General features: G+C 35.9%; 2 protein-coding genes across 4 annotated transcripts in view; both read left to right on the top strand.

The window, feature by feature from the left end:
- LOC148954352 (sodium- and chloride-dependent betaine transporter-like) overlaps positions 1-9,011 on the top strand; it is a 73,750-nt gene extending 64,739 nt beyond the window's left edge. Inside the window, exon 5 of one of the 2 annotated variants that reach the window (XM_089086293.1) lies at positions 8,906-9,011. In XM_089086293.1, the coding sequence (XP_088942419.1) occupies positions 8,906-8,996 (91 nt within the window). In that variant the 3' untranslated portion in view covers positions 8,997-9,011. Of the gene's footprint in view, positions 1-6,643; positions 6,773-8,905 lie in introns of those variants that run through there. The other variant, XM_089086294.1, reaches the window with a different exon arrangement.
- The window catches only part of LOC148954351 (gamma-interferon-inducible lysosomal thiol reductase-like protein), a 248,632-nt gene that overhangs the window by 196,449 nt on the left and 37,487 nt on the right, over positions 1-14,696 (top strand). The gene's annotated exons all lie outside the window — the stretch shown is intronic.

Genomic DNA, 14,696 nt, shown 5'->3' with positions numbered 1-14,696 from the left:
ACTATTGGAGGTTGATGATGGAGCAGGTAGCAGCAATGATACAAAGGCGAGAGTACCAAACGTGGCAGTGGAAATTACACTAGGATGTAGACTAAGGCTTGATTAGGACGATATGTATGCAAGATATGTGATATCATTAAGCAAATTTAAATTGGAAGAGCAATTATGCTTTGCAGCGAACAGAACATTGTGCATATAAATAGACTTCAAGCTGCTTTACATAGAATAGTGAAATATATCGAGGAGAATAAATTGAATCAGTGATTATTATTGTTGTAATTATATTCAATAAAATTGTTTCTAAATCGAAGATATTTTTCTCTAGTAGGTTATCGTATATTTTTAAAGTAGAAAAAGAATCCTGGTTAGTCTGAAGTAGGTTGTGAGAGTGTTAGGACTCTAAAAAATGGATAGATTTGAGAAGAAGAAAATCATAGGAAATATTGTGTTTATGGAAAAACGTATGATTCTAGATGATGATTTTCTGGAGTTATCTATTCAAAGGGAGATATTTTTGCAGGGAATGCTTGCCGATATAATGAAAACTGATTCTCTGTCATTAGACTATTGCATGTAGCTTTTACGTCGTGGTCCAAAGTTATTTACAGAATTTATTGACATATTAATCACAACAAGACAAAATGATGTAGTGGATTTGCTTTTGAACACACACTAGCTTAGAAATTTAAGACTATGATTTTTTCACAAGAATGATGTTGTTCAAAGAGGAGTTTACTCCTCTCTATCCCACTCAATTTCTTGATCTAGTTCGGTTTCATTTTGGCGGTGAGAGTGTCAAAACATGAAAAAATGTTCCGTGCGTGTCCACTATGCATGTATACACTGTGCAGCTGGTCATCATGTGATAATTGTACATGATTGATGAGTATGATGAAAAGTGCAGATTATGCAACCCGTGTAAATTGCAAAGAGGATATGCCGTACAAATTAAAGATTTTAATTCCTTGAAGAGTGTGTGCCTCTCATCCTAGAGGACACCTATGCTCTAATTGCCACTATGATAAATGTAATCAGTGGGATAATACATATCCTGGTATGATTAGAAAGAATCCTAAACGAAATTTTAGTTTATTGCTAAGAAACAAGTATCGCCGCTGTTTTAGATTATTCTGGGAAAGGGAATCATGATTACAGTACAGCTACTTCAATAGAAAAAGAATTTAATTTATGCATTTTTACGGTAATGACAACAACAAATGTGATTACAATATCAGTAAATTCTGCCTGCCTTTTGAAGAATGGTATTTATCCTTTGAGAATACTGTTCTAGACGTTACTGCGGATGGTAAAATTTAAACATGCAAATTTTATAAAATGAATGAAATAGTATCATTGACTATACAAAGAGATGTGATAAGAGTGAAGTACATTATACTATAGAAAATGTGACCCTGGCATTGCAGCACATCAGGATCAGTATAAAGTGAATTCAGATAATCTGCCTGCATTAGTTGATCTTGACAAATACCTATACATAGTAGAGGATGAAATCTAAAGAATAGAAAAGTCGTTTTTATCATGTATATACATTATTTCTATAAATAAACAATTTTACATACATTCTTAGAACATTTTATTCGTAGGATATTAAAATCAATATTAAACACACTTGAAAGTATATTTTCTACTATAAAGTCGTTCAATCGAGGAAAAACGACGTAAATGCTGAGAAACTGCTTGTTGGTATAGCAAACGACATCCGAACCTGAAAAAGAGTAGTGCACGAAAGCCAAGTGTCTTAGTCGTTAAATCCTGTACTCTCCTCTGATTTTGAATAATAGTTTTCCCACTGCTCTCAATAAAGTTGTTGATGTGTGGAGTATAGGATTTATATGGTAGTCCAAGAGGATCGCAAAATTCAATATTTTTCGCTGTTTGAAATATGCATAGCCAATGACATGTCTTCAAAGTCAATGGACTGCTATTAACAATGATTAGGGTATTGTTAACACTTGGAATTTTTTCAAACAAGTCCGATGGTATGCAATAGGACTTGTACTGTGACATGTATAAATCCATATTAAATACGCTGATTATTTGGTTTATGTTCATGGTGCAAGGTCAAGTAGAACACTACCGTCGGGTGTGATTTCCCAATAGGTTTCAAATTGACTCAATGATACTAATGTGATACTTTCAGTCGAAGCATCGGCAAATGTGCACTCTAAACATACCTTCCCCGTTCGTACTATGCTCATATCTTGAGTGCCAGACAGGTCCAAAACAATTACACCATGATTTTTTGAAAACATTGAATCGGTTATTCCATTTTCAAATAGTTGTGAATCATGATTTAGGGATTGTATGGTCAATTCATACAGAGTTTTGTAGGATTTTTTTTATCAAATCATAGAGTGTACAGTGGAATTCCATTCACTTTGCACACATGGCTAGATAGACCAAAAAAATTCAAATCGTGGGGGGATGCAGTCCAGGATCCAACGGCACTGGTACTCTTCACAAAGGTCATTGCGAGTTTTGATGGGAATTCTCAATTGATAAAAGATGAATCGGTATAACTGTATAACTGTGGCAATGTGACGTTGATTGTGATCGTATGGGGGACAAGAAGTTTAATGTTGTTACCGTTGGCTCATAGCTTTTCCACTGCCAATGATACAACAGAGCTCATAACCTGTTGTTTTCGAACATGAAGAAGTGCCGAAGTGATAATGACATTTACATCGGGTGTTGCAGCAAGTTTTTTTTCTCAAAATGAAATTCGATGGAGCTATTTGTAACTTTATGTCAATATTGACATTGGGGGGAAAGGGGAACCATTGGGATATATTGAATATTTCATGATTAAATTTTCCAACTAGATGATACTCCTGGTTCACTGCAGCAGTTAAGTCGCCATCAGTATCAACACCTGATCGCTATTAATAGTCTAGTGACTGTCCTCTCAACTCCTTATATGCCTTTGGAGTCATCGTCGGAAATTGTATATAGCTTGCGTAGTTGGATAAATTATTGCTAATGCTCACCAGTGTTCCATTAATAAATACATTAATTTGTTTGAATAAGTTGTGTAGGATACAGTTTTCATATGATAGGCCATCAGCAGCAGTGGGAGTTGCATTGTCTGACTTTTTCTTCACCGCACCATTTAAATCAATAAATGTTGATGATAAATCAATGAATATAGTCTTCATTGGAAAATATCTGAAAGTGTATATTTTCCGAGAGGGGTTGTTGAGGATGAAATTGTTCGTAGTAGCCATACTTGACACTGACATCAACATTTTCAGCATTGAATAGATTCAATTAGGAGCTGATTGATGGATGTGATTCTTTTTTGGGGAGATAGGTCATCTTAAGAGAAGAAATCCTTCTTTGATCTAACAATCTTTTCTTCTTCTGCTTATTGCTCTTCGTCCTTTTTTCCTCAAAGTCGTTGCTGATGTCTTTCGCTTCCCACCTGAATAGAGACTGATGAGTGAATTATGACCAAGCACCCTTTTTAATCCCTTCACATTTTGATGTGATTTTAATTGCTCACCAACGGCTCTTGCTGAAGATTTAGTATTTTCCTTAAGACTCTCATTGAAATTCTTACCCGACCCCCAGTTCTGTAGCGTTGAGGCAGCAAAATTTGATGCAGCAGGTACATGGTATTTTCTGGCAAGGGGTAGTGCAGAACGAAATAGCCTAGAAAACCAACTACCAAGACCATAGCCAGACTTTGTAGTACGCCCCTTGTAATAATCCAATCCATGACCTATTTGACGAGGACTCAGAACAACATAGCAGTCAATATCAGGACAGATAAATGGAATTCTTCTATTGTTTATAGGCAGTGGTGATGGGTCGAAAATGTCCTGTAATCACAGCCAACTCTTTTGATATTTCTAGACGATCACCCAATTCACTTCTTAGTGTTAACTGACAGAGTTTTAGATATGAAGTGTTTACAGGAACATACAGAAGATACTTTATATTATAATGATGAACATGTTAGTGGGTTGTTGTTCACTTAAGAACACGTAGGAGGGGGTACATTTGAATTACCAACTCTCGGTGTTTCAACAAAGGACGCATAAAGAAATATACAAGAGTCCGAGGCGAAGCCAGGTGGGTAGTCTGCAAAAATAACATGATTCATCCCCCTAACACTCCCAGCGTTTTTACCACTGATTATATCGTGTTTAAACCAAGAACATCTCTTAAATTATCATTGAGAATAACCTTTTCATTGGCAATGGGTGAACCAATGTAGATCTTGCCCTCTTCCTTTGAATAGTTGAATTGAAAGGCTTCTTTTTTACGATCGGAAATTTTTTTATTGATAGTACGACACAAATCTTTCACACAAGTGAGTTCCTCATATGGCAATACAACATATGGATATTGAAATGAATTGATCTTATCAATTTTTTCTCGATCACTAACGACTGGCCAATCATCATGTTGATCGCTAACGAGTGGCCAATCGTAGGTTCTAATTTCTATATTATATATGTGATTCTTTTTCAGGATATCGTAGGTATATTTGAGAATACAGTCAACAAGAGCCACTTAATACACACTATCGAATTTGATGGTGGGGGAGAGTTTCGTCCAAAAATCACTTGTTTAATATAAGTCATTGTAGAGAGGATCGGAGACGTTAGACATAAATGTTACGTAAAAATCATTTGGCTTTGTTAAAGTTTTCAACACCAATCCAAGGATCTACATCAGAGTTGTATCCTAGCCAACGAACAAGTAACTGTTTCTTACCCCTTTGAGTACGGCTCTTTAATATTTTTTCAATTTGAAAGATTTCACTATTATTTTTAAATTTTTATATTATATGGTGATAAAAACCGTCAAAAATGTCTTCATCTTTGGCGTCTCGTAGACGATAAGTTATGGGTTTGGTGTCTAGGAATTTTGACACTTTAAGAAGCTCAGTGGGCCACAAATAATTCCATTTTTCAAAAACATTAGTTGTTCTATTAATTCGAACAGTATCACCAACATTGGATTTTTCTTCATGATCATTTCATTGGACAAATACTGTTTAAGAAAAGTATCAAATATATCATGATCAGAATGATGAACCTCTGTTGGGGTTGAGTTGGACAATGATCGATGGGCTCGTTGATTATAAATCAAAATTATTTTATCTAAATCATGAATAAAATCAGCTGTATTTCTCAATGTACAGTATCTTGAAATTAAAAGGTAACTAGTTCTTATCAATCGTTTGGCCAGTGCAGCCTTTATGGGACTATGACCATGATAGAGCAGTGTATTATATTTCATTAGTACTTTTTCGACATATGGATTGAAAAATTCACTAGCGCGATCCGATTGGATTTTTTTATACGAATCTTGTTCGAGAATAATTTCTATAGCCTGAGCAACTTCGACAACTCTCTTTGTCCGCAATGGAATGGCATATGTATAGCAACTAAAAGCACTGATTGCAAGTAGAATATACTTGTATGGTTTATTGTGACGCCTTTGAATCTCATCTAGAGTTAAGAGATCTGCCTACCTTATATGCAGGGGGGGGGAAGCTTTAGTTTTTCGATAATGATTAAGCACGAAGCCAATGATTTCTATGCAGAGTGTAACTTGATTCACTTTGTAGATAGTCTTGAACACTTTTAGTGTGAACACCAGTGACTTTGGAAAGAGTGGTGGGGGAACTTAAACTTCCCACTTCACCAATATTTTAATAGACACATTTCAGAACTTCAACCATTTTGAACATAAAAAAGTAGTGTAACATCCACTACCCATTTGTGTACTAATGGGTGGCGGTGCTGGTAACGTTGAGTTGATATCAATATGTCTGCGGTTTTTTCTAGCTATCAGCGGTGTGCTCATTCTCATTGTCAAATCAATGTTTCCACTAAGTGTGCAAGTATTTTCAGAGATTGATTTGAAATCTTCTTCTTCTCCTTCTTCATATTTTAATGTTGTTGATGATGATGATGAAGAAGGACCATGTTCATTTAATTTTTTTATAATTTTCCTATTGCTAATAAGGCTTTTGGAGAGGTTTAATGTATTTAGACAGTTGTACAGATGAGTGTCAAGTAATAAAAATCCTTTACGATTTGTAACCATACCATAGATTAAATTAAATAGATTATAACTCTTCCCTGGAATTATAATTCGTTTCCAAGTTCTATCAACTTTAATATGATCTCGACTACTTTCCATCACATATGTTATGAGTCGTTTATTTTGTTAACAAAATGACTTTTGCCTTATAATAACAATGCTCGAAACTATTGAATCCAATTCCTCCTTTTTTAATCGTGTTCCAGCAGTAGCAGCAGAAAAATCATGCGGAGATGTTTCTTTTTTGTGATAACTGACATCTCACAATGCCACTAGTCTCGCACAATAAGGATTAAGTTGTTCGACTCGGCGGAGTACATCTCAAGGTAAAAGCAGTTTTTTATCATCGTATATACTCTCGTAATCAAAGCATCTATTGAAATTGTCCTCAAAGCGTTCCATAGGGGAGAAAGTGAGTATTATTGGAGTCAATTTATAGGGTTTAGCCATCTAAAGAAAAGTGTTTACAAGTCCTGCAATTATTGGCACTAAAAGTGTAAAATAGCTACCGCACGCTTGAATAAGACGTATCCTTTTGAAATTTCTCCCTTTCTTTTTATAGGCCAATACACATACAATGGAACGATGTTGCGTTGCCTGTTGCTTAACTACTTCTGGCAGTTGAACATTGACCTCGGTTAAACTTAAGCAAAGTTTAGATATTAGATTAATAAAATCGTTGTTAATACCATATTTGAGTATGGCTTTCCTAAGTGGGGGTTTTGAAGTGCTTAGAACAGAAAACAAACGTCTATTTTCATGTAGTTTCTTCAGTGTCATGATGGCAAGTAATAGCTTTTTTTACTCTTCACGGAGAGATATACTGTAATGTCAGTGTCAAAAATATCTGTGACTACACGTACATCCTCAAGTGTATTTTGATTAAGATCCAATAGAATTTAGCCGTAGGGTTTATTAGTTGCCTGATTGTACAATGGAAGTAGAAATTTGGGGGCGCCGGGGTATATTTGTTTATTGAGAGTTATTAGCGAGCTAGAATCACGAACAACTCTGTAGATGATATAGTTAGTACAGTTCAAAGCAAGTGTTGGCATACATTTGCTCTGATGAAAGAGATTGTGTAGAACTAGAGTAACGGAAATCTGTTCATGATGAGAGTGAACAGTAAATAATTGTATCATTTCCTGGGACCATTGTTTAATGGGTTCAGATAAATCGTCAATAATCAGCCAAGAGTTTGGTTCAATAATGTCAGAAACATCAACTCCCTGTGAGAGCTGTACCTGTACTGATGTGGCGATAACTTCTATTTATCATATGCCCCTTGTCGAATACTGCAGTAATGGTAGATTTTTTCGTCTTTTCAATTAACATTTTATCACAATTTTAATTATTTTAGTTAACAGTGTCGTTTTGCGTGACATTGATGGACCACATAGAAACGATTTGAATGGTGTTTTAAATTGATACATATTGATGATCCCTTCAAAAGCTCACCTACAACTAACTGTAAACTATAGAAGTCTAATGACTAAATAATTTCCCTACTAAATAATTTCCCTACTACTACTCCCTTCTGGAATAAGAATAAGAAGAACAAAATCAATAAAGAATCATATTTTCTTTTATTATTAACATTAAAGTAGTACTTTACAAATAATGCAACTAGATAAAGGCACTTTAAACAAAAAATACACATAAGATTTTCTTTTATTTATTTATTCATTTATAAGAAAAATATAAACTTAAACATTTATTTTAAATAGGCATTAGGAAAAAAGCACTTCATATTTTAAGAAATACACTTGAGATTTTTTATTTCTTAGAACAAAAAATTACAACATTTACTTTAAATAGACACTGGGAATTTTTTTTTATTATACAATACACTTAAAATTATATCACATTTTTTATTTATAATAAATACATTTTCAATTTGAAATGGGGTCCCCCCCAACCCCCGAAGGTGGCCGCTGCGGCGGCCGGGAAGCGTGGCGGGCCCGTTGCGGTGGGCCGGGGGTCGGGGCATTAAATTATGAAATAACTCTGTATACTGAAAATTATGAAGAAGAAATAACTCTGCCTTGCACATATTGAAAATTTATTAATTCTGATAGAAAAAAAGAAATTCCCAAAAAGATTCACCCACCTTGTACGACTAAAGAATTTAAGTTAATTTTTCCAGACCGAGGTGTTATCTATACTCTACACCATCAACTCGTTCTGAAATTAAATAGTGACCGTGTGGTAGTACCTTCACACCATCCTCAAGTTCATCAACGTTGTCTGATATGGCTGGCATGGCGTTTTTCTCAACTCTAACTGTGTAGTTTTTAAACTGTAAAGAGCGACTGGCCATGAAATTCGCTCTTGGGACTAAACTACGTTCCACACAGTTTCTATAAACACTCATATTGAAATTATTTTTTACAAAGTGTGTAGGCACCCCCTTGCAAACTTGTTTGATATCCTTGTTGTGCGTTTCCATACAGTATACCTTCGGACCAGGAAACACACCAATGGATATCAGATCGCTTCCCGTTTCAGATTTTAGCATTATCAATTGATTTGAGGCCTGGCGTTTCACTAGCTCTGGATAGAGGGATTCATTCCATTTGGTGTAGTCCAATCGTGAGGTAATTCACTCTCCATTTTCCAAATCATTCAATAAAGTTTCAGTTTTAACTTTTAACAGTAGTGCTTCAGTGTCTCCATAACACACTTGAACTTGTCCCTCAATCGGCCATTGGACCTTGCATATATTATAATAAAATGACAACATGAGTTTTTTAGATATTTCCGTTATTGCACTCCCGCCTGCAATATTTTTATTTAAAATAATGTTTCTTTTCTTGCGATGTAGGAGCACCATATCAGAGTCTATGATTGTGAACGATGTGAAGTTTGGAACTGCAATGATTCAAGCAAAGTCTTTGGGATTGGTTACAATGTGACAGTGACTTCTGTTTCGTACGCTTTCGCATATTTTACCGAAGGCTAAGTTCAAAATGAGTTTATAGATTTCCTTCTCAACTTTCGTTTTCGCTTGTGAAGGCTTACTGACAAAGGTGTCAATAAACGTTTTCATGCAAGGCTTTTGATCAAATTAGAGGGCTCTATGAATCTTTTTGACTATGAAGCCATTGGACACCATCCATCTCAATAGCACGTTATGAACAACAATATTCTGTTTCGGGTTAAGGTCGGCAATAAGTTTTTGCTTTGAAGGCACCCAGTGTATACTCCTATCCTCTACTAAAGATAAATTGTAGGGAATCAGAGAGTCCCTACCCATCGGTCTATTTATGAACGGGAAAACAAAGCCTTTTACCAATTCATGGATTTCCATGGGAATTTCACCGTCAATTTCAAAAAACCATCCTTGCGCCTCTTTCTCCTCAACGGTAGCAATGTTGGGGAAATTTGAAGCACAAGGATATTTAAGCCATTTTTAATTACCACACGGCAAACAGTAGTGAGACATTGCTGACGGATAAAGGGAATTCATATCCAAAAAAAACTGCGTCTCATTTCATTGGTGTGCTGTCCGGTCGGATCAATTTTAATGATACGGTCCCCATGAAAAACACAGCCACCCCTCATTGATCTCTGTACAAACAGGTGCTGATCCATGTCGGTGATCAGACCTATTTTTTCTTTGCTAATTTTAAGAATTAAGTTCATCACCAGATGAGGAGTGGAAAAATAATACCCTAAATCCAACCCAAATTCCCCCTAGATTTTATCCGTTTTTTGAACACAATGTCCAGAAGAGTCTGTACATCACTGTCCAAGTGCAGTTTACAGTAATCCCACAAATTTTTACACCCTCCTTTTTCCCAAACCCGCTTGGCGAATTCATAGTCGCCAGTGGTGCACTGACTGTCCATGAGAGCATTGTAAAAAGCTTTGATAGGCAGTAATGACACCTCATCTAGCCTTGAGGCAGAGTTGTAGTAATCATACGCATATATGCCCTTACACGTTAATAAATTATGTATTTCATCATCGGGGAAGCGCTGTTTAAGGAGGGGGAAACTATCAAAATTGTCGCCCTTTTGTACCTGAATCAATTGACTCAAGGACTTGACGAAGAAACTGAAAGAGTCTAAAAAACGGATTTTTTTTCAGGCACGTGTTACCTTTTCAACTGTTTTCCACATGAATTCTAGCAGCAGTAGATTCTCCGATGATTTGGGTATGATATTATATGAAAAATAACCATCTATCAATGCGTTATCGACAACTCTTTCCTTGGTAATACGGGCCAACGCCGATAAAATTGACTTTAAATCGTAATTGAAATTTTGCATAAAAACTGGTACGAAATATTGCTGTCTAACGTTTATATTGCACGATTGATGTGCAACCCCTCTAAAGTTACTCCCTCTCGATGAAATTTTATTCCATAAGTGATCATGATCGATCACCTTCCTCTTTCCCCCATTCCCAATTCCATCATCGAATTCCCCCTTGCAAACCCAACTTATTTTACGATTTTTATTATCTAATCTGTCATCTGGTGATAGGAGCATAGGATAGTTTGTGTAGCGCAGGCAATAAATTGCCTGCGCTACATTGTCCTATCTCCGCTAACTGTTTCCACAGCCTGGTACCCATGACTTTTACAGTGTTTCATGTGATGCTTCAACTTTAAATCAGTCCAAAATCAGGACAGGCATGTCGGACAATAATAACGTACACCCCTACATTTTTTACCCTTACTTAAAACCCTACTAATATCTGTAATTAGATTAAAATGTCCTATTGAATCAAGCTCTGAGGGGAGGCGTGTATAGAAGCCAGAACAAATGCTGCACTGATTCAATAGACGGAGCCCTGACTGGAAATAATACACCCTTTTTATCAGAACGCTGACTCTCTTCAAATTCTGTTTCATACTGTAGCACCATAACACCAATCTTTAAATGTTGATTAGCCCGCTCAAAAATATCTATCCACTTTAGTGTTACGGGAAATTGACCATTTAAACAATTAAAATCTACCTTAGGAAACTTTGACCCATCCCCATTAGCTGCCAATTTGTCCAACTTTCTCTTAGATGCATCCTTCAATAGGTATCTAAAGGCGGCAATCAAAAATGCACACTGAAACACTGTAGCCTCGCATCGAAACAGATTCGTTGTATTTCCTGACAACCCTCTAAATCTGAATAATATTTTAAAACTATAGAACCCGGCCCCGCTCCCCCAGCCCCACCTCTTAAATTAAAATATTTTTTGAATCTACAAACGTTAACGCTTAAATTCTCAACAAATAAAACAACTGACCCGCTACCCCCCTCATTATAATTATCTAGTTTAGTTACAATGCTGTTCACCCAATCTAAGAAAAAACCTCCTCATAATTTGCCAAATGCGGGCGAATTGCTAACATTTCTGTATGCAAGTATTTTGAATAGAGTTCACTCACATTCTCATTTAGATAAAAATTATTTTTAGTGCTATTGTCGCCTTTAAACTGTCCCTCCTTCCCCACACCCCTATCTTTCGTTCAAGCAGGGCTCTAATCATCTTAACGTACGAGTGTGTAATAGCCAGGGGGTCTCTAATTATACCCCCTGATATTAAAGAATTAAAGGGGTCACCGAAATTGGTGGTATATACATTAGTATGGTGAAAGGCGGAGTTAGATAGGAAAAAATTTGGTAGTATAAATTCTGGTGGGGTAATGTTTCACTGCTTTTGTCAACCTCAAGAGTGGGGGGTGGCATAGAATCTTCAATAGCACCACCACCTGTCTGTTCAATTGCATTAGTTGGGCGTGGGATGAAATCCCCCAATTCACAGAGTATACCTTCCACGGTATTTGGGGATAGTTGGTCTAGCCATGCTGCATTGTCTTGTGATGGAATTTGTTTATGACTATTAACATGGGGACCCGGTTTAGATACACATGTGGGCCTATCCTCTAAATATTCATTTATAAACATATTTGTCCATTCCGGGTCCCCAGTCATATTCATATCGCAGTTTAAAAACTCTAAGCTACCTATATCCCCAAAACATTCATTTAAAAAGGCCCTTTGCTATTCTGTGCTATCATTAACTAAAGCACTATCTCTAAAGTCCATTGGTGGTGATAGGATTGCTGAAGGCTCATTGTAAATAAGTGATTCTTGATTTGATGTCGATGGTGGCGATAATTCACCGATGTTAATCTATGACAATAGGATTTATTTTCCATGTGAAATATCCACTATTTTATAAAGCCAAACAACTATGCCAATTTTTCGCCCCGTCAAGACTTACTTTTCTCCTAGCTTTATGTTGGCTAAATAGCTTTTTATTTCAGTGATATAAAGTACCTGCAGATATCTTGACCAATTTTACTTTTTACCTTTTTGCAATATTGATTTCACAAAGAATATATAAGCAGAAAAAAGCCTGGTACCAATTTAGTAGTTGGTAAGCATACAAGAAGTGAAGTTTGGCTAATGCAAATGAAACAGAAGAAAGTATGATAAAAATATCTGTCAAGGAGTTGGCAATAAATCACTAAGAGGCGATAACGAGTTTTTTGTAAAGCATTTCTATGCGCTTCTAGTCACATGTTTACCGGCTACTAAATAAGTACTAAAAGTCCTATAATGCATTAAAGTTAAAAAACTATCTGATTAATTTTAGACATAACACCTTTACATTAGGTGTTGTTTTCTTGGACCACACTGCCCTTCTAAGACGAACAAATAAACTTTACAATGGGGATAAATCCATTTATTTACACAGTGAAAAAATAGGTACAAAAGTCCAGATATCTCGATCACATATACAGCCGCCATCTTCAGTAGAAATACCAAAATAATAAAATTGAAACTAGCATATTTATGTACAACAAAATAAATAACTTTTCGGGTCATTCACAAAATAATGAAATTCCGGATTATTCGCTGGATTATTTTCAGAGAGAGTTTGTTGACAAAGTTCATTCAAAGTTCTTGATGTAAATTTTCTTCTTTTATCTTGCCCAAATGTAAAACAAATTTCCAATGAAAGTGGTAAAGCCTTCCGTGTCTACTAGTTGCAAACCAAATGTTGAAATTATAGATTTTTACTGGGTTTGTCTCATTTCCCCATATATACGACGTATTTTCGACATAACACCTTTAAATTAGGTGTTGTATTCTTTGACCAAACTGCCGCTCTAAGACGAACAAATAAACTTTCAAATGGGGATAAATCCATTTATTTAGACAGTGAAAAAACAGGTACAAAAGTCCAGATATTTCAGTCACATTGACAAAGTTCATTCAAAGTTCTTGATGTAAATTTTCTTCTGTAAATCCTAACGAAAAGTCTTTGAAAGCCTACCTTTAACAGTTCTAAGCACAGGATTCTGTCAATACTGTCGAAGGCCTTTCTAGATATAAAAATGCAACGTACAACCTTCTCTTCCCTTTTGTATATTTTTCTACAGGCGCCTGTAGCACTAAAACCCAATCAATAGCATTATATCCATCTCGAAACCTTGCCCCCCTCCTTCAAAATCCTATGTTTTTCTAACCAATGAGCTAATATAAAATCTAGTATTCTTTCTAATAATTTGCTAAGAGTAGGTATTAAAGAAATCGGTTGATAATTACTGTGATCCGCTGGGTTTCTTTTTTGAATACCGGCAAAATCAAGAATTTTTTCCACGGCGAGGAAAATTGTCTAGAAGCCAGAACTAAGTTGAAGATAACCAAGAAGATGGGCATAGATAGAAGTTGCAATTGTTTCAAGATCTTTATTGGGACTCCATTGCTACCATGTGCTGATCCACCTTCCATGGCGCTTATACATTCTTCGATTTCTTCTTTCGATTCGGGTTTTATCAGATCATGATGTGTTCTTTCAGTGGGAGGCTGATCTCCTTCTCTTTCTTTATTCTCTAATTCGTCACTGAACCAGCAGTCAAACGAATAGTCTTCCTGGACCACGTCGTTGTAGTATGTCGGCCATGTTTTCGGGTCAGATACTTTTGGCTGGGCTAGGGAAATCTCTTGTTTTGTCTTTCTCCAGAAAGACCACATGTGAATTTTTTTTTCAAAATTAATACTCTTAGGCTTAGTCAGCCAAAGAGTGCACATCCTACCCCTGGCCCACCAGAAAAAGTAATGCCCCACCTGTGGGGTCTGCACCCCTATGGTGGGAATCACGCCTCTAGTTCCTGTTAAGCTTCACCAAAATATGATGTATTATATTGTTACTCTCTTGTAAGAAATGTTTTCGAAATTATAATTTAAAGAAACGAACTTGTTCATTAATGATTTTTCCTGGTTCATTCGAAAACTATCTCTAAAAAAGAACAATCTGAAGTGAGATTTTAGGACGAAACACTATGGTGTGATGCTATAGATCAGATATGGAAACACACATCAAATGTTCCGCGGAGTTTTAGTAACGGACATTTGCGTGTATCGAAGTTCCAAGTGGCCACCCAAGGGCAGTGAAAGCCATTAGAAAATCTGGGAAGCAGGAATTTCGCTAGCCTTACATAAAAGATGAAAAATGCATATATTCTTCATTTTAATAAAAAAATAATATATATATACATGTAACATAGTTCAATTATGTTATATATGTTACAACAAAATATTTGATGCATAAAATTATTAATTGAATAAAAACATTTTTTTAATTGATAGTTAAGAG

Source organism: Artemia sp. Qi Xiang Cuo, chromosome 3 (assembly GCF_049724085.1).
Source record: "Artemia sp. Qi Xiang Cuo chromosome 3, ASM4972408v1, whole genome shotgun sequence".
In the NCBI taxonomy this organism is placed as follows: Eukaryota; Metazoa; Arthropoda; class Branchiopoda; order Anostraca; family Artemiidae; genus Artemia; species Artemia sp. Qi Xiang Cuo.
The sequence above is the reverse complement of the archived record's forward strand: the minus strand, read 5'-3'. Positions and strand labels throughout refer to the sequence as shown.